The sequence below is a fragment of the Mus caroli genome, unplaced genomic scaffold, assembly GCF_978045245.1.
Source record: "Mus caroli unplaced genomic scaffold, Mus_caroli_1 scaffold_9, whole genome shotgun sequence".
Classification (NCBI taxonomy): Eukaryota; Metazoa; Chordata; class Mammalia; order Rodentia; family Muridae; genus Mus; species Mus caroli.
Window position 1 is genome coordinate 24378620 of NW_028227264.1, and position 25255 is coordinate 24403874.

Sequence of the window (25255 nt, forward strand, 5' to 3'; positions counted from 1 at the left end):
TCTTGAATATCTATATTATCTGATGCACTCATTTGAGAAAAAAATAGAAACTTTAATTTGAAATTCCCTGTTACTTTTTTTTTTCACTACCTTGCCATAGGCCTCATTAGCTACATGGAACTGAGAAAACAAACCCTTCTGGAAATAGGTGTTGGGCTCCAAGATAGCCTTGAACTCAAGCCAAGAAACCATGCCTCCACGCAGGCTTGCAACACCAACCTCTGCGTCCCCCGCTGGGATGCGTTATTTCTCCATGTTTGCTCACCTCTAGGAGGACGACGGGGCAGCCTTCCCTAGTTAATATGCAGGAACTTGTAGAGGTTAATTACATGTGAAACAATTTTAAAATTTTTAATTAAGTATATATGAAATTGACCCAAAATTTGCTATCACTATGGCCAGAGAGAATGGCAGTTGTCCAAGTTTCAAATAATAATTCTCAGTTCTGTCCGTGGCTTAGTTATAACAGAAGCAATTCAGTCAGGATTTCTGATAGTCTAAAAATATGAACGTTTTTATTCTTTGTGATTTCAAAACCATTTCTTTCTTATTTTTTTTAAAACTATTTTAGAGGGAGAACTGGAAGAAGAATGGCTCAAAGAGGCAGGTCTATCCAATCTTTTTGGAGAGTCTATTGATGACCCGCAGGAAAGCATTCTGTTTTTATCTACACTGACCCGGACTCAGGCAGCAGCTGTTCAGAAACGGGTGGAAACGGTCTCCCAGACCTTGAGGAAGAAAAACAAACAGCACCACATTCGTGACGTCAGAGACATATTTGCTCAACAGAGAGAGGCACAAGAAAAAGTAAGATTCTTTTCTGATATGAAAGCAAATGATGAAATGCTTAGAGTCACTTGGACCAGTCCAGTTTAATTCAATTCATTACAAACTTTATGAGCACCTGTTCTCTACCCAGTGTTACTGTGTTGGCAGTGAACCAGTGTTTTTGAGTTTCACCCTTTTAAAAGTTACCCCAGAGAGACAAACACCTAAGCAAGTTCAAATTCCTAGCAATAATTCTGTACTAGGAAGCATGGGGTCTTTGGAGTAGATGTACCTGTCACACTAGTGAGTGGGAGAGAATAGTGAAGAAGACCTTCTACACAGCTTGGTGCCAGTTGTTTCTGATAGAAAAGCAGGATCCAGGGCAGTTAGTCCTTATCAGTTATTGCTTGAGGAAATCATTGAATTTCCAATTCACTGAAAGCTGGGTAGAAGTGGAGTATCAGGGAAGTGATAGCAACCCAGGAGCTGGGCCCTTGAGATGTGAAGGATTATCCTCTTTGTGTCTAGCCCCCTGAAACTTACATGGCATATAGATCTGAATTTGGCATATAGATCTGAATTAAGATCAAGCCAAATGGTTAGTGTTTTCATGGAAGATGCTGATTCTGATGGAAATCGAAGAGTGTTAAATGAAGAGACTTTAGGAGATAGTAGAAGTACTAGAACTGTGAGGCCCTGAACAGTGCTGTGCACATAGTCCGTTGATAGAGCACCCAGAGCTTATCTATAAGGAAATAAGGAGCTTGCATTGGATTGAAATAATCATATGGAACTTTTGTCGAACAGGTTTTGCTACCAACAAGAACAAATCCACTGAACTAAATGATATTTTTAAGAGCACAGATGATTTTGCTTACTGCCCCCCTCAGCTCTGGTTTAGAAAATTCAGTAGAAGCATTGGAAAGGATTCTTTAATAATGGTTCAATAATGACAACATTAACAGAAGCAATTGCTACCATGGCTACTGAGCTAACTGCTCTACCTGTTTGAGTTAATTGAATACCCACAGCTATCTTCTGAGTGAGGTGCTATCATGTCCATCCTAAGGTTGAGGTTCATAGACTTTAAGTAACTTGCTCGATGTCCTGTAGATGCTAAACCCAATTTTGTCTGACTCTAAAGCATTTTCTCTTCTGCAGCATTTCCACTTTCAAACATGACTCTGATAGTAAGCAGTTTGAACTTGAGAATCAATTTACAGTATAAGCAAAGGGCAGTAAAAATTTTATGGTTTTTCATAAAAAGCAGAATGGAGGTGCTTATATAGAAGTCACTTTGTTGTTGTTGATAATGTTATGTAGAGAGCCTTTACTTTTTGTGATTACTTTGCTTTTCTGCAAAAATCCTTTCAGTTGCAGGCTGTTACTTTGCTTGCATGGCCAACTGCAGATCAAATTCAACCCACTTACGGGAAATTCCTGGGTCACTAGATTGCTCCAGGCACTTGTATAAGTTACATCCTTGTTTGCTATCCAGTGGTTGTTTGGGACATCTACCAGTGCTGAAGGATGGAAGTAGGTTTGCAATGATAGAAAAAGCAATAGTAAGGATAAACAATAAGACATCCCTTCCAAATTAAAGAACATTGCCTCCTGACCAGCCCTGGCCACTAAGAAAGCTCAGAGGAAGTGACAGCAAGAATGGCAGACTTAGCAAAATCTATGGTGTGGGATCCCTGCTAGTCTTGAGGACAATGTTGCTACTTGGTGCTAGAAGAAAAATTTTACTTTCCCAGCAAATTCCTAGAAAAGTCTAACCCACATAGTTTAGAATCTAAGATCATTGGTGGCTTTTATGATCAGTTGGTGTCATTAAGAGAGAAGTAACACAAGCAGATTAAGACAATGTTGTCTTTTGCTGGATACCTTTAGTTGGAATACCACTGTTCTTTAGAAGATGACTTTCCATGCCCCACCACTTAAACATCCATCTTGCTTGTGGTTATTCTGTTCTGGGATAAATGTGCATTCAGCTTTTCCAGTGTCCAAACTTAAGCACAAAGCCTGTGCTGACACCAGGAAATTTAATTCCTAAATGTATCCATATGGATACCTATCTTCAGTTACTAACAAAAACAGTCTGACCACATACGCCAAATATATATCTATGTATAAGATTAGAATTCTTGGTTGTGTTCACTGTGCATGGAAAGCCAACCTTCTACAGACTTATAGGCGGAGGGAAGGAGAATGTCCTATTGTAACCAACTGAGGTGCACCTTTGACCATACAATGTGTCACTTCAGTGACTTGATATTGTCTTGAGTACTATAAGTCTCTAACTCATATGTTAATGACATATTAATGCCAGTCCTGGTGCTTTTTGTAAAACTGTAAGTGAGAGAGGAGAGTCCTTTGTGGATAACACACTGACACATGCACACACACACACATACATATATACATATAGGGTATACATATAGTTATATATCTGAGGTTGCTTTGTGAGGACACTAGACGGGCTAGTTTTTGAATGTATAGATGGAATCCAGTAGAGTTGTTATTAAAAGTAATCCATTCAAATAGACCTTGTTGTATGATTGGCCCAGGCTACTTTTCTGACCCCTCATAAACTCTTATAGAGCCCCATCTGGAGCCAGTTCTAACTCACCATGTTTATAACCCTTGAAGGGCCATGTCTAAGGTGTCATGGCTCATGGCAACAATTCCTTTAGAGAAAGAAAAGGATTACTTTCAATATATCACTGCTTATTGCCAATTGCTTTTAACTTATCTCACATTTCTTCTTTAAACAACCTATTTTGTGTGTGCATACTTGTATATATGGGTGTGTACACACATTTGGAGGCCAGATGCCAACACTGAGTGTCTTTCACAATCACTCTCCATCTTATTTTTGGAGATAGAATCTTTTTCACTGAAGCCAAAGCTATCCAATTTGGCTAGAATGGATGGCCGAAAGCTTGAAGAATCTACCTGTGTCTACCAGATGCATACTTCCCTGCCCAGGTGTTTTCATGTCTGCTGGGTTTGAAGATGGGTCTTCATGTTTGTGGTTCTATAGGCCAGGTGTTTACCCTGCATGCCAGGTTTGAACTTGGGTCCTCATATGTAGCTCAGGTGTCTACATGCATGCTGGGTTTCAGCTTTGAATGTTCATGTTTGTGTTTGTATAGCAAGCACTTTACTCTTTGACCTATCTCATATTTAAGATTGCCAGTTATTTGTTTGTTTATTAGAAACACAGTTTCTCCATGTAACCCATTCTAGCTTTGAACCCATTATATCACCAAGACTGGTTTTAAACTCATGAGAATCCTACGGCCTCAGTCTCCAGAATTCTGGGAATGCAGACAGGAACCACCATATTTGGTTGGTCACTCTTTTTTTTTTTAAAGATTTTCATTTAAATTCTAATGTATTATCTAGTACTTTTGTTTGATAATAGAATTGGTAAGCTAAAATCCACATATCATATGATCACCCAATAAAGCATAGAACTCAATATGGGAATGATTGCCTGCAAGATGTGGGCTAGATGACAGGGTAAAAAACTGTATCAACAACAAGAACAACAAAAAAATTGATGTCATTTTCTTCATGAGTGCAGTAACTGTTTAGCCACCCAGGTTCCATAATAACTCCCCACCCATTCTTATGCAAAGGACCCCAATTAAACTTGTAGGCCATTCCTCTCCCCAAAAGTAGACATGAAGAGGGAACAAAAAAGTGTTCCATGAGAGCAAGGGACATTAGGAGAAAGTATTAAGGATTGTTGAATATGATTAGAATATATGCATGTGTAAATTTATTAAAAGTAAATATTTTAAAACTAATAAAAAAGAGGTGTATAATCCAGTGATTTCTGCCATCATCACAGTCAACTAGGACACATTTTTATTACATGTCCTGCAAGGAATGCACATACCAATCAGCAACTACTTCCTATACTGTCCTGAATACTCAGGCAAACGTGGATCTTTGGGTCTGTGTGATTTACCTGTTCTGGACTTTTCAGATAAATGAAATCATAATATGCATGGCTTTTGGTGAAGCATGTTTTTTGAACTTTATTTTTGTTATTGTTGCTAAATACTATGTCATGGTTTGAGTAAACCACATATATCTACTCACAGCTGGATGTTGCTAATATTTCATCTAAATAGTGGTGTTTCAGATAACAGGGACACTCTTGACCTCTGTCCGGTTCCCAGTTGTGTTTGGTGTGTGTCCCACAGCCATGAGTAATCATACACTTGTTGGACGATTGGCTATTGGTCACTGTGTCACTCTGTTCGCTGCCTGTGACTTGTATAAGTTTGAGTTCATTTCTTGTTCTCTGAAGGTTATAATGGGATTATTTACAATACTGTTTTCTCTATTTGTGAGTTCTCTCAATGACTAAGTGGCTCCTTTTCTCTGTTCAGTCTCCAGATGACTCAGACTTGCGGTCAGTCAGAACAAACGAAGACAAAGGCCAAGGAAAAGATGGTATGTTGGACTTGTACTCCTGGTTGTCTTTTTAATTACTGTAATAAATACTTATAACTCTAACATATTCCCTTCAATTCTACTGAGAAACTTCTATGAAAGTACTAATGTAATGCATGATTTTGAATAGAGTTGGCCCTTTATCATTTTTCCCATCTGATCTCAATGTACATATACATCTTCATGAATGCTTATCATATCCACAGTGGCTGCAGAGCTTTTTGCTTCATTCAGCATACTCAAGAATTATTCCTGGCTAATCACTGCTCTTGGTACATTTTACAGATGAAAGACCTGACTTGGAAAGCCATGCTTCCCACACCATGCCTCTGGACTGTGGAGTTAGTGCCCTGTTCATGAATAAGCTCTAAGTTCATAAATGGTTTTGTTTTCAGAAATTTTAGAGAAACATATAAGAAAAAGAGATTATCTTTTAAAAAATGAATTACAATTCTCCTTTTCATGCATTTCACATTAAACATTTATTTCAGAGATGAATTATAAATTAAAGTGAATACAAAGATTCTATTAAGTACCATGGCGAAAAAGTTTACAGTTCTAGTGTTTATAAGAAGGGAAAGCATTCAGGCTTAAAACATGAGTCTACTAGCTACTTAAACACTGACACAGATGAACTGTGTATTTACGTTCTCAACTTAGTATCTGAGGTATTTGTACATCACTGTATGGCCTTGGGCTTTGAAGTAGCAGGGTGAAGGAATGGCTGTCAGATAAACTAGAGGCCCTAAGAGCATCCCGAACCTTTCTCTAGAAATCCCTCTTTAGGACAGAGTTGTATGAGGAGGTTTAGAAATCTGAGAACATGTATAACATCTTTGTTTATTTAGAATTTTCTCAGTACTTCTCTCCTGTATCACCACATAAAAAATAAGGGTATACAATATACACATCATGAGTGTGAGCACACATACATATATGAGCATCACATTTCTGAGTACACACACACACACACCACACTCACCCCTATGAAAACACTCTTTTCTGTCTCTTCTGTGGAGCCCTCTGTAGCAACATGTGCTGTATCAGAATGAACCATTGAGTATTTCCCCCTGTCTGTGTGCCAGCAGACACTGAAGTGGCACGCAGGCTGGCAGCGCCAGACTTAGCCTGCTGGAGAGCTGGGTCCTCAGAGACACAGACAGATCTTTTGTGCCAGTGTCAATATGCTTTGGAGAAGAGTGACTGCCAGTTGCTTAACAGATATTGAGGAGAACATTGTCCTTTCTTCATGTTTTCATCTCTTGCCAGACATCATAATGTAGGCTATAGCAACAAAGGTTCTGAGAGACAAGTCTGTTATATGAGCGCTTTCAGGCTGAGATTGCAGTGGGCAAGAGAGATGTGACAACTTGTAGCCCGATTTATATCTGTTTCTGCTGGAAGGGTAAACAGTAGGAAGCAAGCTGCCAGCCAAGTCACCAGGTAGCTATTGCTACATCAGTTTGGGACAGGGCCCACTCCTTTGCTTACCATGAACTAATGGTGTTTCAAACACTGTGGAAAGTTCAGAAAGAAATTGTCCTAGATTTATGTCAGTCTTTGTTGTTGTGATAAAACTATTCAAAAGCAGCTCAAGGGAAGGAAGCGTTTATTTGGCTTGCATGTGACAGTCCATCATCCAGGGAAGCCAAGGCAGGAACACAAGCAGAGACCAGAGGGGGATGGTGTGTTTTTTGTCTTCCTCCCAGGTTCAGAAGAAGCTATGTTTCTTATTCAAGTTGGGGACACCCACCAAGGGATTGTACTGTCAACAGTAGGCTGGATCCCCCACATCCATTAGCAGTCAAGGAAATGCTCCACAGGCCAACCTGATAGAGGCAATTCCTCAATTCAGGTTTCCTCTTCCCAAGTTGACAATTAAGGTTAGCCATCACCTATAGGCAAGGAAACATTATCCGGAGATTGTAAAGTAAGGCTGGTTCTGGTTAAATCTGAAAACACCAGTGTCTAATCTAAATGTTTTATCTACGCTTGACTTTTTATTCATCCAGAAGTACCTGTCTGGGGGCTGGAGAGGTGGCTCAGCAGTTAAGAGCACCTTGGTTCCATTGACTGGACCCACAACCATCTGTAACAACAGTTCCATGGAATCGTCTGGTCTCTTCAGTGCACTGCATACATGTGGTGCACAGGCAAACATACACAAAACACCAATACAAATAAAATTAAAATAGACCTTTAAAAAGAATTTCAAATTAAAAACTAGTAGACTTTGAATGCTGCAAGTACTGTCACATTTCACATTAATCTACATTCTTCACTTTTCATAAAATTACATACCTCTATGCAAGGCCCATTACTTGTACTTATTTATATATATTAATAAATTAATACTTACCATTTTTTCACAGTGATCTATATACTTTTAATTTGTATTTCTATGAGAGAAGTAAAGTATTTTTTTTAAAAATAGATATTTCTATTATTTTGGATAACTGGACAAATTTTTTTAAAAGGAATTATATAACTTAGACTTGTCGCCTTCCTCAAAATCAGAAAGGACTGGGGGGGGGGGTGGTTTCAATCACTAAAGAACTTGCAAGTAAAATGCTAGTCTTACAAGCAAATGAGTACTTGTGTAAGGTTCCCACAGCCTATATAGAAAAGCCAGATATACATAATGCTCCACATACATGTGTACACATGTGTGAGTCCATGTGCACAAATGAATGGACACACATAAACATAGAAAAGAGGAAATTGGATTATAGAAATTATATGCACTGGGAAGGTCTAGACGTGTGGGTCCCTAGGTTTGCTACCGGCTATTTGTTAAACTCTAGGTCAATGGCCCCAGAACACTTGTCTCAAGAGTAAAGCAGACAGGGGTGAATGAATGACATTCAGGTTTTCCTCTAACCTCCACGTACATGTGCACACATCTGTGAGTCTACTCATGCTAACCCCTGTATTCGAGCATACACACACACACACACACACACACGAGGATACTAGAGTAAAGAAATTATATTATCTACACTTGTGGGCTTAACAGGCAAGGAATTCATCCTTTAACTTCTCCGTATGGGCATGATGGATCCATCATTTGTCTTAGCCACATCGCTGTCTATCTCTAGCAGCGACCACTGTCACCCAGTTATTTTCTCTGTCCCCTCCCTGAACTTGGTTTCGCATTTGAACTGCGGTTTGCACAGTTTGTGCTTTTTGTTCTTGTTGCCCTGTTTTCTGGAGGAAATCAATTTGTTTTAAGTGTGTTCTGCATGACTCCAGTTTGGATTCAGCACAGCATGTTTATTTTGGTTTGCACAAGGAGGATATGATTATTGTAACTGACATCGAAGCATTGAAGAGAATCATTTCTAAATTCTTGTCCACTGACATCCAGCAGCTGAAAGTAGCTTCTAATTTACAAAAATGGCTAATCATTTTTTTTTCATTGAATGGTTTCCTAGGAAACCAATAATGTATTCACAGCAAAACATATAACCATATAAACTAATGGGAAAATAAAATTAGTATTTGTTTTGACATTTACGATACTTTAAAAATTAATCATAAAAGTTATTAAGTATTCTACTTAAAATTGTCACAGACTATTGAAAAAAAAATAGATGGGAGCAGATAACACCATCACTGAGTTTTCTATTTGACGTGGGCACATGTTTGCTTGCTCGCCTAACTAAAAGCTTGCCTGAAAGCCAGCTAAGCTGGCTCACACTGAAAATCTAGGCTTTCTGTAGGTTTCACCTTTGCTATAGAGAGGCATTTAAACAAAGGCAAGCCCTTACTGAGCCCCATGTGGCTGTGCTGCAGCACAGTCATGAAGCTGGCTCTACTCCATAGTCGGGATGAACAAAATGGGATTCATATCTAATTCTTAATTCTATTTTGATTGAAACAAAAGGATCTTTTTTTAATGTTTTATTTAGCATTGACAAAAATTGTTCTGAGCAGTGGCCTTTAAATGATATACCCCTGGATTTCTGATATGTATTTATTACATTTTTAAAACTAATTGCGTCTTGTATCTCTTTGTCTTACAGTGTGCAATATTAGTAGGCAAACAAACAAAGCACTGGGTTTGGTTTTGGTTTTGGATTTGGTTTTGGTTTTGTTTTGGTTTGGTTTGTTTGAGACAAGGTTTTCGTTTTGCTCAGCCAGCAAAGTAAATCACTGTTTGGATTAGAAGCAAGAACAAATCATTCTCAGGTGTGAGTTTACTTATTTATTTGGGGTTTATTAATTTTAAGTTTGTTCACGATTGTGAATTACGTACTGTGTATCAGTATGCTTACTATTATTGTGTATATGTATGGTGCATGTGTGTGTGTGTGTAAATGTACATGCTGTCGTGCACATGTGGAGGTCAGAAAACAACTTTCTTGAGTTATTTACTCTTGTGAACATGTATGATGTGTGTGTGTGTGTGTGTGTGTGTGTGTGTGTTTGTGTATGTCTGTGTAGACATGCAAATGCTATCGTCCACATGTGGAGGTCAGAGAACAACTTTCCTGACATAGTTCTCTCCTGTATGATCCAGGGAAGGAACTTTGCTTATGAGGCTTGCATGGCAACGCCTTTGCTCTCTAAGCCACCTGGCTAGCCCTACTTTTGTTTTTGGAGACAGATTGTCCTAGCCCCTGTGGCCTCAGAGTCACCATGTAGTTGAAGATGACCTTGAACTCTTGATTTCTTAGCTTCCCTCCTCAGTGCTGGAGTCACAGGGATAGGCCACCATGACAGGCTCTCTCTTTTCAGTCCATGGCATCTTATTATAAATTATTATAAATCAGTGTTTGGTAGTGGAAAGTAATACCAGTGTTCATGTTAGCAGTTTTCTAAAGTGAGTTGTAAGAAAAGAGAAAAATTTACCAAGGCAATTTGGAAGTGTGTTTTTCCTTCCCAGTAGCTGTTGTTTTTATCAAAGAAAAAATTTCAACATTAATTACTTCCTAGAGGATCAGCAGCAAACAAAATAAAAAAGACCAAATAAAATTTTGAAACTGCTGATGGCAAATACCCACAGCTTCTTTGACTCACTCTGGAAGAGGCTTCTATGCTCTTTAATAAAATCAGGTACAAAACCTGTTGGTTCTTGTACCAGGCACCTCCAGATCCCACTTTCGGAGTGATGAGTTGTTGGCATCAGCTGTTGTTTTGGAATTTTTACCATGCTTCATAGGTAACATTCCAGAACATTCCAGGGCATGGAGGAGGCCTGCTCTGAGATGTATTCCACTCTGAAGAAGGTTTAGGAAAGGCACAAGGCAGAGATACAATGTAGTGCCTCTCTCTCTCTCTTGCTTTTAGCTCCTCAGTTCAGAATAAAGCAGTGACTGCATCTACTAAACTTTATGAGACTTCCCATTGAGTTTGATGTCTTCTGGTAGTCTTTTGAATTTATACCCAGTCTAAAAACTGTGACCACAAAGAATTCCCAGTTGGACCCTGGTTTATCAATCACTTCTCTCAGCTTTTACTCCATGAGCCAGTGTTAAAATCCCTTGAGTAAACATTTTGTTATCAAAATGACAGTAAATTGTTGCCTAGAGAAATGAATATTCTTCCCAAAGTTCTGTTTAATATATTGAAAGTTTTAAAAATAAAAGGCATGCAGTTGAATTGTCTTTTTTTCTCCTAGATCAGCCATCTAGTGGGGCTGTCGATAGCAAGGAGCAGATCTCACGGGTGCCTGAGGACACACCTGCCTCTGAAACAGACATCAATCTGGAGGTGTCATTTGCGGAGCAAGCTGTCAATCAGAAAGAGTTCAGTAAGGAGAGGACGCAGAAGATCAGCGGCAATGACTCTTTGCCCGTATGTAGTGCACATTCAGATGGCTCTAAAAGAATTTCTTTTTTGTTTTTTCTCTGTATAGCCCTGGCTGTCCTGGAACTCACTTTGTAGACCAGGCTGGCGTCGAACTCAGAAATCCGCCTGCCTCTGCCTCCCGAGTGCTGGGATTCAAGGCATGCGCCACCACACCCGGCAAGAATTTCTTTTCAGCAAACTTTGTAGTTTTAAAATTTACAACCCACAGAAAAGTTGCTGTCATAACATTGCCATCAACAGCTGATTGAACAGTTATTAATGTTTTTCTAACCTTTCCTTCTACATCTATCTGTTTACACACTATTTAATAGATATACATTCATTTGTATTTTGAGATTTTTTCAAGGCAATTTGAAATAGAGTTGGAGATGGAGAGATGGCTCAGTGATTAAGAACAGTGGTGGTTCTTTGAGGATCTTCATTTGATTCCCAGTACTCACATGGAGGCTCACAGTCAGGGCTAGTTTCAAGGAATTAAATGCCCTCTTTTGTCTTCTGTGGCACCAGGCATACACATAGAGAGATGCACAGACATACATGCAGCCAAAACACCCTTAGACACATAAAAAATAAATATTAAATAAATGAGTAAAGGTTAAAGTGTTGAGATGGAAGAAGTTAGATACTAAAGTTGTAGTTAATATTTAACAGACAGGAAAACTGGCAATTTGGATATGAGCTTCTTATTTCTGCACACCCCATTAAGATATGAACAGGGAGTATACATTGCATTAGTTTTCTTATATTTCTTGGTTCCTTAAATTGAGATTTTCCTTTTTTTAACATTTTTTAAAAGAGTTCCTAACACTAGGAAAATTGTCTGGTCATTTCATCATGATTAGGTACAGGCTAAACATTAAGCCAAAACTGCTATGTGTCTGGAGGGATACAGGCCTCTCTTTGGTTTCGAGGCTTTGTCAATACATTGGCTAACCAAGATGCCCCCCCTCTTCTCATGTTGTGAAGACACCTTCCTTCTCTACAATATATGCTAGATTAGTCCTTGAAATGGGGCCATCCTATCTTATAACTCACTATGCAATAGTTTGATGTCCACATTACCCTTTTCTGGAACAATAATTAAGCTGAGCTTTGAGATACAGGCTAATCCTGTTGTCCCTCCGAAGTTAATTGGCAGCCCTCCTTCTCCTTTCAGCTTTCCATACCTCTACCTGCTGACTTTCTCCATTAAGCATTGTATAGGTGCTAGAATTTGTCTTTGATGGCCACCTTGCGCAGTGGGGCCCTGCTGCTGGTTCCTCTGCTGTTTCATGGTGTGCTCCTCATTCCATCCCTTCTTAATTTCCTGGTGTAGCATGCTCCAGGATCAGTTTGTCACTTTCTACCTCTTAGATGTGAAAGCAGCTGGATTTCAAAGAAACGGATTCCTTTTAGGGAATGGTATTTAGGACCTGCACCTTCTGGGCAGAGTGTTCTCTATGCAAATTTTGTTCCTATACTTTAAAGCAAAGGCAAAAAACAAAACAAAACAGAGTAATATAAGAAAGTTCTAAATACTTACCAAACAGCCTCATCGTCACTAACATGGCCACCTCTGTAACTCTGTCCACTTCCCTTTTCTGTGTTATTTTGAAACACGTGTCTGAATTTTGTTTATCACCTGTAAAGGTTTGTATTGCTCAAAACAAATCAAAACAACAAAAGAGAATCAGAGGTTTTAAAAAACTGCACACTGTGTTGTCATTGCTATACCTCTAAAATGTTAATCTCAAGTTTTAATCTCAGATACCCAAGCTTTCAAATTTCAAATTTTATCTCAGTTATCGTGAGTTTCTGCAGTTTGAGAGCCAGGCTCCAAAAGAAACCTACTGGGTTTGGTTGATATGCCATTTAGAGTGTCTGACTTTCTTCATGTTCCCCTATCCTTCTGTTCCTCTATGTCCTCTTCTGCTTTCCCATTCTGTCTCTCTTTCCTCTCTGTGTCTGTGTCTATGCCTGTCTCTGTCTCTCTCATTTTACTACTTATTCATTTTCTTCTTGCCTGTCTTTTGTTGTTCTAGGCTCCCTCACTTCTTTAAACTTTCTGTTTTTTCTTGTCACATGCAAATGCATATTGCACATGTCTGTGCATGCCCATGTGTGTGTAGGTATATGCATATGTGTACAGGTGTGTGCATGTGCGTGTGTAGAGGCCTGAATATATTTGTTGTTGTTGTTTTGTTTTTTTTTTTTTTTTTAATATTTTTATTACATATTTTCCTCAATTACATTTCCAATACTATCCCAAAAGTCCCCCATAGCGCCCCCCACTTCCCTACCCACCCATTCCCATTCTTTTGGCCCTGGCATTCCCCTATATTGGGGCATATAAAGTTTGCAAGTCCAATGGGCCTCTCTTTCCATTGATGGCCGACTAGGCCATCTTTCGATACATATGCAGCTAGAGACAAGAGCTCCAGGGTTCTGGTCAGTACATCATGTTGTTCCAACAATAGGGTTGCAGATCCCTTTAGCTCCTTGGGTACTTTCTCTAGCTTCTCCATTGGGAGCCCTGTGATACATCCAATAGCTGACTGTGAACATCCACTCCTGTGTTTGCTAGGCCCCGGCATCGTCTCACAAGAGACAGCTATATTTGGGTCCTTTCAGCAAGATCTTACTAGTGTATGCAATGGTGCCAGCGTTCAGAAGCTGATTATGGGACAGATCCCTGGATACAGCAGTCTCTAAATGGTCCATCCTTTCATCACAGCTACGAACTTTGTCTCTGTAACTCCTTCCCTGGGTGTTTTGTTCCCAATTCTAAGAAGGTGCACAATGTCCACACTTTGGTCTTCATTCTTCTTGAGTTTCATGCGTTTATCAAATTGTATCATATATCTTGGGTATCCTAAGTTTTGGGCTAATATCCACTTATCAATGAATACATATTGTGTGAGTTCTTTTGTGATTGTGTTACTTCACTCAAGATGATGCCCTCCAGGTCCATCCATTTGGCTAGGAATTTCATAAATTCATTCTTTTTAATAGCTGAGTAGTACTCCATTGTGTAAATGTACCATAATTTCTGTATCCATTCCTCTGTTGAGGGACATCTGGGTTCTTTCCAGCTTCTGGCTATTATAAATAGGGCTGCTATGAACATAGTGGAGCATGTGTCCTTTTTACCGGTTGGGACATCTTCTGGATATATGCCCAGGAGAGGTATTGCTGGATCCTCCGGTAGTACTATGTCCAATTTTCTGAGGAACCGCCAGACTGATTTCCAGAGTGGTTGTACAAGCTTGCAACCCCACAAACAATGGAGGAGTGTTCCACTTTCTCCACATCCTCGCCAGCATCTGCTGTCACCTGAATTTTTGATCTTAGCCATTCTGACTGGTGTGAGGTGGAATCTCAGGGTTGTTTTGATTTGCATTTCCCTGATGATTAAGGATGTTGAACATTTTTTCAGGTGCTTCTCTGCCATTCGGTATTCCTCAGGTGAGAATTCTTTGTTCAGTTCTGAGCCCCATTTTTTAATGGGGTTATTTGACTTTCTGGAGTCCACCTTCTTGAGTTCTTTATATATATTGGATATTAGTCCCTTATCTGATTTAGGATAGGTGAAGATCCTTTCCCAATCTGTTGGTGGTTTTTTTGTCTTATTGATGGTGTCTTTAGCCTTGCAGAAGCTTTGTAGTTTCATGAGGTCCCACTTGTCAATTCTCGATCTTACAGCACAAGCCATTACTGTTCTATTCAGGAATTTTTCCCCTGTGCCCATATCTTCAAGGCTTTTCCCCACTTTCTCCTCTATAAGTTTCAGTGTCTCTGGTTTTATGTGAAGTTCCTTGATCCACTTAGACTTGACCTTAGTACAAGGAGATAGGAATGGATCGATTCGCATTCTTCTACATGTTAACAACCAGTTGTGCCAGCACCATTTGTTGAAAATGCTGTCTTTCTTCCACTGGATGTTTTTAGCTCCCTTGTCGAAGATCAAGTGACCATAGGTGTGTGGATTCATTTCTGGGTCTTCAATTCTATTCCATTGGTCTATTTGTCTGTCACTATACCAGTACCATGCAGTTTTTATCACAATTGCTCTGTAGTAGAGCTTTAGGTCCGGCATGGTGATTCCACCAGAGGTTCTTTTATCCTTGAGGAGAGTTTTTGCTATCCTAGGTTTTTTGTTATTCCAGATGAATTTGCAGATTGCACTTTCTAATTCGTTGAAGAATTGATTTGGAATTTTGATGGGGATTGCATTGAATCTGTAGATTGCTTTTGGCAAGATAGCCATTTTTACAATGTTGATCCTGCCAATCCATGAGCATGGGAGATCTTTCCATCTTCTGAGATCTTCTATAATTTCTTTCTTCAGAGACTTGAAGTTTTTATTATACAGATCTTTCACTTCCTTAGTTAGAGTCACGCCAAGATATTTTATATTATTTGTGACTATTGAGAAGGGTGTTGTTTCCCTAATTTCTTTCTCAGCCTGTTTATTCTTTGTGTAGAGAAAGGCCATTGATTTGTTTGAGTTAATTTTATATCCAGCTACTTCACCGAAGCTGTTTATCAGGCTTAGGAGTTCTCTGGTGGAATTTTTAGGGTCACTTATATATACTATCATATCATCTGCAAAAAGTGATATTTTGACTTCATCTTTTCCAATTTGTATCCCTTTGATCTCCTTTTGTTGTCGAATTGCTCTGGCTAGGACTTCAAGTACAATGTTGAATAGGTATGGAGAAAGTGGACAGCCTTGTCTAGTCCCTGATTTTAGAGGGATTGCTTCAAGCTTCTCACCATTTACTTTGATGTTGGCTACTGGTTTGCTGTAGATTGCTTTTATCATGTTTAGGTATGGGCCTTGAATTCCTGATCTTTCCAAGACTTTTATCATGAATGGGTGTTGGATCTTGTCAAATGCTTTTTCCGCATCTAAGGAGATGACCATGTGGTTTTTGTCTTTGAGTTTGTTTATATACTGGATTACGTTGATGGATTTCCGTATATTGAACCATCCCTGCATCCCTGGGATGAAACCTACTTGGTCAGGATGGATGATTGTTTTGATGTGTTCTTGGATTCGGTTAGCAAGAACTTTATTGAGGATTTTTGCATCAATATTCATAAGGGATATTGGTCTGAAGTTTTCTATCTTTGTTGGGTCTTTTTGTGGTTTAGGTATCAGAGTAATTGTGGCTTCATAGAATGAGTTGGGTAGAGTACCTTCTGTTTCTATTTTGTGGAATAGTTTGTGAAGAACTGGGATTAGATCTTCTTTGAAGGTCTGATAGAACTCTGCACTAAACCCATCTGGTCCTGGGCTTTTTTTAGTTGGGAGACTATTAATGACTGCTTCTATTTCTTTGGGGGATATAGGGCTGTTTAGATCATTAACCTGATCTTGATTCAGCTTTGGTACCTGGTATCTGTCTAGGAACTTGTCCATTTCATCCAGGTTCTCCAGTTTTGTTGAGTATAGCCTTTGGTAGAAGGATCTGATGGTGTTTTGGATGTCTTCAGGATCTGTTGTTATGTCTCCTTTTTCATTTCTGATTTTGTGAATTAGGATGCTTTCCCTGTGCCCTCTAGTGAGTCTGGCTAAGGGTTTATCTATCTTGTTGATTTTCTCAAAGAACCAGCTCCTTGATTGGTTGATTCTTTGAATAGTTTTTCTTGTTTCCACTTGGTTGATTTCACCCCTGAGTTTGATTATTTCCTGCCGTCTACTCCTCTTGGGTGAATTTGCTTCCTTTTGTTCTAGTGCTTTTAGGTGTGTTGTCAAGCTGCTAATGTGTGCTCTCTCTAGTTTCCTTTTGGAGGCACTCAGAGCTATGAGTTTTCCTCTTAGAAATGCTTTCATTGCGTCCCATAAGTTTGGGTATGTTGTGGCTTCATTTTCATTGAACTCTAAAAAGTCCTTAATTTCTTTCTTTATTCCTTCCTTGACCAAGGTATCATTGAGAAGAGTGTTGTTCAGTTTCCACGTGAAGGTTGGCTTTCTATTATTTATTTTGTTATTGAAGATCAGCCTTAGTCCATGGTGATCTGATAGGATGCATGGGACAATTTCAATATTTTTATATCTGTTGAGGCCTGTTTTGTGACCAATTATGTGGTCAATTTTGGAGAAGGTACCATGAGGTGCTGAGAAGAAGGTATATCCTTTTGTTTTAGGATAGAATGTTCTGTAGATATCTGCCAGATCCATTTGATTCATAATTTCTGTTAGTTTCACTGTGTCCCTGTTTAGTTTCTGTTTCCATGATCTGTCCATTGGTGAAAGTGGTGTGTTGAAGTCTCCCACTATTATTGTATGAGGTGCAATGTGTGCTTTGAGCTTTACTAAAGTTTCTTTAATGAATGTGGCTGCCTTTGTATTTGGAGCATAGATATTCAGGATTGATAGTTCCTCTTGGAGGATTTTACCTTTGATGAGTATGAAGTGTCCCTCCCTGTCTTTTTTAATGACTTTGGGTTGGAAGTCAATCTTATCAGATATTAGAATGGCTACTCCAGCTTGTTTCTTCATGCCATTTGCTTGGAAAATTGTTTTCCAGCCTTTCATTCTGAGGTAGTGTCTATCCTTTTCTCTGAGATGAGTTTCCTGTAAGCAGCAAAATGTTGGGTCTTGTTTGTGTAGCCAGTTTGTTAGTCTATGTCTTTTTATCGGGGAGTTGAGTCCATTGATATTAAGAGATATTAAGGAAAAGTAATTGTTGTTTCCTGTTATTTTTGATGTTAAAGTTGGCATTTTGTTCTTGTGGCTGTCTTCTTTTAGGTTTGTTGAGGGATTACCTTCTTGTTGTTTCTAGGGCGTGGTTCCTGTCCTTGTATTGGTTTTTTTCTGTTATTATCCTTTGAAGGGCTGGATTCGTGGAGAGATAATGTGTGAATTTGGTTTTGTCGTGGAATACTTTGGTTTCTCCATCTATGTTAATTGAGAGTTTGGCTGGGTATAGTAGCCTGGGCTGGAATTTGTGTTCTTTTAGTGTCTGTATAACATCTGTCCAGGATCTTCTGGCTTTCATAGTCTCTGGTGAAAAGTCTGGTGTAATTCTGATAGGCTTGCCTTTATATGTTACTTGGCCTTTTTCTCTTACTGCTTTTAGTATTCTATCTTTATTTAGAGCATTTGTTGCTCTGATTATTATGTGTCGGGAGGTATTTCTTTTCTGGTCCAGTCTATTTGGAGTTCTGTAGGCTTCTTGTATGTTCATGGGCATCTCTTTCTTTAGGTTTGGGAAGTTTTCTTCTATAATTTTGTTGAAGATGTTTGCTGGTCCTTTGAGTTGAAAATCTTCATTCTCATCCACTCCTATTATCCGTAGGTTTGGTCTTCTCATTATGTCCTGTATTTCTTGGATGTTTTGAGTTAGGATCTTTTTGCATTTTACATTTTCCTTGATTGTTGTGCCAATGTTCTCTATGGAATCTTCTGCACCTGAGATTCTCTCTTCCATCTCTTGTATTCTGTTGCTGATGCTGGTATCTATGGTTCCAGATTTCTTTCCTAGGGTTTCTATCTCCAGTGTTGCCTCATTTTGGGTTTTCTTTATTGTGTCTACTTCCCTTTTTAGGTCTAGTATGGTTTTGTTCATTTCCATCATCTGTTTGGATGTGTTTTCCTGTTTTTCTGTAAGGACTTCTACCTGTTTGATTATGTTATCATGTTTTTCTTTAAGGATTTGTAACTCTTTAGCAGTGTTCTCCTGCAATTCTTTAAGGGATTTTTGTGCTTCCTCTTTATTGTCTTCTGCCTTTTTATCAGTGTTCTCCTGCATTTCTTTAAGTGTGTTATTAAAGTCCTTCTTGAAGTCCTCTATCATCATCAGGAGATATGCTTTTAAATCCGTGTCTAGCTTTTCCGGTGTGTTGGGGTGCCCTGGACTGGGCGAAGTGGGGGTGCTGGGTTCTGATGATGGTGAGTGGTCTTGGTTCCTGTTAGTAAGATTATTACGTTTACCTTTCGCCATCTGGTAATCTCTGGGGTTAGTTGTTATCGTTGTCACTATTTAAAGATTGGAGCAGAAGCTGTGTTCCACTCTCCAGAAGTCTTAAGATCCTGTGGTGGGTGTTGTGGGTAGCTGGTGAGTGTCAGCTGACCCTGCGCCCCAGCTGCCCAGGTGCTTTTCTGACCGGAAGAGGGTTGTGGCCCTATGTAGGCCGGATTTCTCTCTCCCCAACCAAAGCAGTCTCAGGTCCCGCGTGATTGGACTGGAGCAGAAGCTGTGTTCCACTCACCAGCAGTCCCAAAATCCTGCGGCGGGGGTCTTGGGTAGCTGGCGGGTGTCAGGCAACCCTGCGCTCCCGCTACCCTGGCGCTGATCCGGCCGGGTGAGGCCTGTGGCCCTACTCAGGCCGGTTTCTGCTTCCCTAACTAATGCAGTCTCAGGTCCCGCGCAATTGGATTGGAGCAGAAGCTGTGTTCCACTCACCAGCAGTCCCAAAATCCTACGGCGGGGGTCGTGGGTAGCTGGTGGGTGTCAGGCAACCCTGCGCTCCCGCTACCCCGGCGCTGATCCAGCCGGATGAGGCCTGTGGTCCTACTCAGGCCGGTTTCTGCTTCCCTAACTAATGCAGTCTCAGGTCCCGCGCAATTGGTTTGGAGCAGAAGCTGTGCTCCACTCACCAGAAGTCTTAAGATCCTGTGGCGGGTGTTGTGGGTAGCTGGCGAGTGTCAGCAGACCCTGCGTCCCAGCTGCCCCGGTGCTTTTCTGACCGGAAGAGGGTTGTGGCCCTATGTAGGCCGGATTTCTCTCTCCCCAACCAGAGCAGTCTCAGGTCCCGCGTGATTGGACTGGAGCAGAAGCTGTGTTCCACTCACCAGCAGTCCCAAAATCCTGCGGCGGGGGTCGTGGGTAGCTGGCGGGTGTCAGGCAACCCTGCGCTCCCGCTACCCTGGCGCTGATCCGGCCGGGTGAGGCCTGTGGCCCTACTCAGGCCGGTTTCTGCTTCCCTAACTAATGCAGTCTCAGGTCCCGCGCAATTGGATTGGAGCAGAAGCTGTGTTCCACTCACCAGCAGTCCCAAAATCCTGCGGCGGGGGTCGTGGGTAGCTGGCGGGTGTCAGGCAACCCTGCGCTCCCGCTACCCTGGCGCTGATCCGGCCAGGTGAGGCCTGTGGCCCTACTCAGGCCGGTTTCTGCTTCCCTAACTAATGCAGTCTCAGGTCCCGCGCAATTGGATTGGAGCAGAAGCTGTGTTCCATTCACCAGCAGTCCCAAAATCCTGCGGCGGGGGTCGTGGGTAGCTGGCGAGTGTCAGCAGACCCTGCGTCCCAGCTGCCCCGGTGCTTTTCTGACCGGAAGAGGGTTGTGGCCCTATGTAGGCCGGATTTCTCTCTCCCCAACCAGAGCAGTCTCAGGTCCCGCGCAATTGGATTGGAGCAGAAGCTGTGTTCCACTCACCAGCAGTCCCAAAATCCTGAGGCGGGGGTCGTGGGTAGCTGGCGGGTGTCAGGCAACCCTGTGCTCCCGCTACCCTGGCGCTGATCCGGCCGGGTGAGGCCTGTGGCCCTACTCAGGCCGGTTTCTGCTTCCCTAACTAATGCAGTCTCAGGTCCCGCGCAATTGGATTGGAGCAGAAGCTGTGTTCCACTCACCAGCAGTCCCAAAATCCTGCGGCGGGGGTCGTGGGTAGCTGGTGGGTGTCAGGCAACCCTGCGCTCCCGCTACCCCGGCGCTGATCCAGCCGGATGAGGCCTGTGGTCCTACTCAGGCCGGTTTCTGCTTCCCTAACTAATGCAGTCTCAGGTCCCGCGCAATTGGATTGGAGCAGAAGCTGTGCTCCACTCACCAGAAGTCTTAAGATCCTGTGGCGGGTGTTGTGGGTAGCTGGCGAGTGTCAGCAGACCCTGCGTCCCAGCTGCCCCGGTGCTTTTCTGACCGGAAGAGCGTTGTTGTTTTGTTGTTGTTTTTGTTTTTTCTAGACAAGGTTTCTCTGTGTAGCCCTGCCTATCCTGGAACTCATTGTGTAGACCAGGCGGACTTCAAAATCAGAGATTCATCTGCCCCTGCCCTACACAGTTCTGGGATTAAATGCATGAGCTACCACTGCCCATTAGAAGTCTTTAAATCTCTCTTTGACCTTAGTTTTTGCTTGTAAAGGATGTTTAAGACAAGCCCCAGCTGAAGCAGCTAATCTGGTTACCCATCTTGCTGGAAAGATCACCTGTCTCAGTCTTCAGGGGCTTGGATTTTAAGAAAGGCCTCATACCTGCTCCCTAGATTTTCTGGTCCCCTTTCTTGTTTAGAAAGCGCTTTCCCTCCTGTGCCATGTCCCAGCCCTGTCAGTCAGTGTTTATTGAAGGAACCTTGTTAAATTCAGGTGAGTTTCACCCTCTGACTCCTTTTGTCCCCACAGTATAGTTTCATATCTTCTATGTGTTTATAAACTAGTTGATATGAGTTATACTAGATTTGGGTTCCTGGGTTTGATTTGATCTAGATACGTTATATATGTGGTCACATGCTCTCTATCAGCAAGTATCTGTTTATCTTTTTTGTGTAATTAAAGCTTTGGTTCAGAGCCATCCCTGACTCCATTAATTTATTAATGATCCAAAAAGATGATGTTCTAATATTTTCTTCTTTTTCATTTATTATCTGGATGTTTCCTTTAAGAACTCAATTATCAAGATGGTTTGTTTTTCTATTTATGTACGTTTTCAATTTTTATTTTTGCTTCTTTGGCTTCTGTTACCAGTGACCAATTCATGTCTGTGTGTGTTTATAAAAACAGTCTCTTAACCCATAAATTCATACATGTTTAATGATACCATGGGAAAATATCTCTGGACTTATCTAATGTAGTTTTTGCTCAAGACTTAAAAGTATCTCCATTAGCAAGCATCCCTAGTCCTGTGAAGTAGAAGTTGACACCTCTGCCTTGGCCACGATACTGTGAGTGTTCAGGTCTCTGGGCTGGTTTTCACTTGGGAAACCCATTCCATGGAGATGTAGGTTTCTATCTTCTTTTCTTCAATGCTGAGAAGCATAGCTCTTAGAAAATGGCAGCTGACAGTGTGTGTACTGTCACAAACACCCTTGCTTGTTTATTATGCATTAATATGAGACATTATGAGAATGCCAGAGCTGGCCGTACTCTGTGTGAGTGCTTCAGAATGCTTTAAACTTCCATTCCTCCAGCCATATGTGGCCTTGTATATGTCCCAAAGGGGACTTGATTCAGTAAAGCTCTGAACTGTAGCTTTTTAAGGGAGATTATTCTCTGCACGATTGGGTTAATTTGCTTTGGTTTATTCTCAATATTTAAAGTTTGCTTTTTTTTTTTCCAAACATTATTTTCTAAGAGTATGAAATAGTTGTATGACCCAAAAGGCAAATATAAATCAAAGGAAATTAATTGTAGCTTCAATCTTTGACTGACCACCCTGTTTAGGCCCTCTTTTTTTTTTTTTATATAGAACTCTTTGGATTTATTTATTTTAAAATAATTATTTATACTTTTATGTGATGAGTGTTTTGTTTGCATGCATGTATGTGCGCACCATGTGTATGTCTGGTGCCCACACAGGTCAGAAGAGGGTGTCAGATCCCCTGGAGCTGGAGTTACAGATGAGTATGAGCCACCATGTGGATGCTGAAAACCAAATCTGCATCCATTGCAGAGATACCAAGTCCTCTTAACCAGAGCCATTTCCCTCGCCCCAGAGCTCTTTTTATTTTACTGTTCTGTTTTATCTGGTTTCCTACAAACATTTGCTCACTGCTCATGCTTTTCTCTGTCTTGGTTCTATTTCATTTTATTTTTATTTTATTTTATTTTATTATCTTAACATTGTCAGGGCTCCTAACATGATAATGCAAAGGCATCCTTTCCATTTCTTTTTCTGCATGTTCTCTTCTCTACTGTGAGGCTGAATCATGGTTTCTTGAAGCAGTTCTTAGTGACAGGCATCTGGTTATTTACAAACTTTCTCATAAATTTAAAGGGATCAGTTTTCAGGGCTTAGTGGGGAAAGTAGAGGAGTTTTTAAAATGTTTGCATAAAGTAATGATCCCCACCCCTGATGCTCCCTAAAAAGAGCAGAACGGTCAGTGTGGCAGAGTCCTTATCATAGAGGAGGGAAAGCCCTGAGCTACCAGAGGGGAGAATCTAACTAAACAAAATAAAGGTGTTAACGGTTTTTCCGTTGCCACCCTGAACAATGAAATAAACTATGATTAATCTTCGTGTGAGGGTTTTAGAAATAAAGCCCCATCTCCCATTTATTTTTTTCTACCCACTTAATTTGTGTTTGACTCCCTTCTTGATGTGTGCCTGTTGTGCCAAGCTATGAAACACCTCTTCCTTATCCACCTGGTGTTGTTTCATGCTTACCTGGGGAACCCTCATCTGTCTCAAGAGAGCTCAGCTTTCATCTCAGTTTTGCTGGACTCTGAACTCGGTCCATCAGATACTTGAAAGTGCCTTTTCGTTGATCAGTACCATACTTGTGGTGACCGTCAACCATCTCTGCATTTGGTTTTCACCTGCATGCACCTGTTCTCTGTAAGCATGGTTCAGAAATGCCTTCTATGTGTGGGCATGCAGTATAGGTCCCGCAAGTCCTTATCATGGTTGGTGAAGTGACTATTAGCTGGTGCCACACTAAGCATGAGTCTAAACAGATAGAACCTTAAGTTCCAATTTGTCACTACACTTCTCTTCCCCTGTAAGTAAACATGCTATACAAAATGAGCTGCTCTCTGGTGACCTCATTTCTCACCCTCTTCCCTTTTCGGGTAACACTAGGCAGCCTTTGTAAATTCTTTATAGGCTCACAGTGGACTCACGTTTCTTCTCTTACACTTGGAGATCATGTTTAATGTCAGGGTGCAGCCATTTGCAAACTCAGCTACGTGTCCAGCAATGATACCTGTCGCTCATTCCTAGAGTGACCCTTGTGAGGTAGATACTAGTTTTTAAATGCGCAAGTAAGTTAGATGATGAGGCATGCTGGAGCCTGGCTTTGTGAGCAAGCACTGCTTTTCCAACTTGAAGCTGGAGTGGGAGTGGTTGATTCAAAAAAGAATCAAGTTCAATGTTACTGTTAAAGTCTAAGTAAGGCATTGCTATCACCTGCCATGCTGCACAGCCTGCAAGAGAAGGGTCCAGTTGGGGAGAACTCCCTCATCAATTGATGTTGTCCAGAAGCCCTGACAAATGTATGCATTCTGGAAATGTTTTCTTCTATTTCGTTTTTAAAAAAGACATTATTAAAAAATACATTATTCCAGAGGTAAGGCACTTTACTCTTACTGAAACTTCACTGTTTCCTCGTAACAAAGGAACTCTGAATCTTTCAGTCTACTAAACACACACACACACACAAATAAAATGACAGAAAACTTCATAAATATTTAAAACAGCCACTATGAATTAAACATTGGGATAAAGAGCCAACTCCTTTATTAAGCACAATGTTTAAATAAATAAATAAGCAAGCCCGTGACATATATTGCTAGGTAAATGAAATGTTTGTACTAATAACATTTCAGGTTTCTTTAAACATTTACCTTGGATAATACTTTTATGTAATTATATTACATGGCTTATTAGACCCAAAGCAAGTGAATTTAATGAAACACTTGAACTGTTGTTTTTTAAATGTGTAAATGGGTAGATAGAGTTGGTTCAGCTGGTCTGAAATCAAAGCCATTAATAGAAGCACAGAACTTTGTGAGAAAAATGAGGTGTGTTTTTTGTGGGTGCTGATGTGGCTTAGGGACAGGTGCTTGCCCAGCATGTGCAAGGCCCAACGTTGCTTTTAACAAAGGAAAGCTTAGGAAATGTGACAGATCATCAGGGAATGTAGAACATGAGAGTTGAGAATGCAGGGTAGAGGGGCACACGGCTAAAAGGAATGCCTTAGTGGAGGCAGGAGGATTTTGAATGTGTATCCTGTCAGGGATACACACAAAAACAAAACAAACCCAAACCCAAACCAACAGAAGGACACTACTGGTGAAGTCATCCTGACTGTGTCAGGTGTGGCGGCATTCCTTCACTAGACTACAGCAAAGCACCTTAAGCATGCTAAGGCAAAGACATTGGGACTGGAGAGGTGATCAGGATGTTGCCCTGCTCCGAGTGGCTCACTCCATCATCTTAGACCATCTCTACCTGCCTGGTGGGTGAGGAAGTGGAACAGAACAGCAATGCTGCCTAATAGGGCAGTCAGATGATGATGTCATCCACATGGCCATGCTCAAAACTTCCTAAAAGCCTGTTTCCCCAC

At 40.9% G+C, this 25255-nt stretch overlaps 1 protein-coding gene across 5 annotated transcripts in view; it reads left to right on the forward strand.

The window, feature by feature from the left end:
* Window positions 1–25255, forward strand: part of Arhgap18 (Rho GTPase activating protein 18) — a 258522-nt gene that overhangs the window by 183770 nt on the left and 49497 nt on the right. For all 5 annotated transcript variants that reach the window (XM_029482498.2, XM_029482496.2, XM_021175112.3 and 2 more), the window contains exons 3-5: window positions 572–807; window positions 5178–5241; window positions 10865–11040. In XM_029482498.2, the coding sequence (XP_029338358.1) occupies window positions 572–807; window positions 5178–5241; window positions 10865–11040 (476 nt within the window). The remainder of the gene's footprint in view (window positions 1–571; window positions 808–5177; window positions 5242–10864; window positions 11041–25255) is intronic.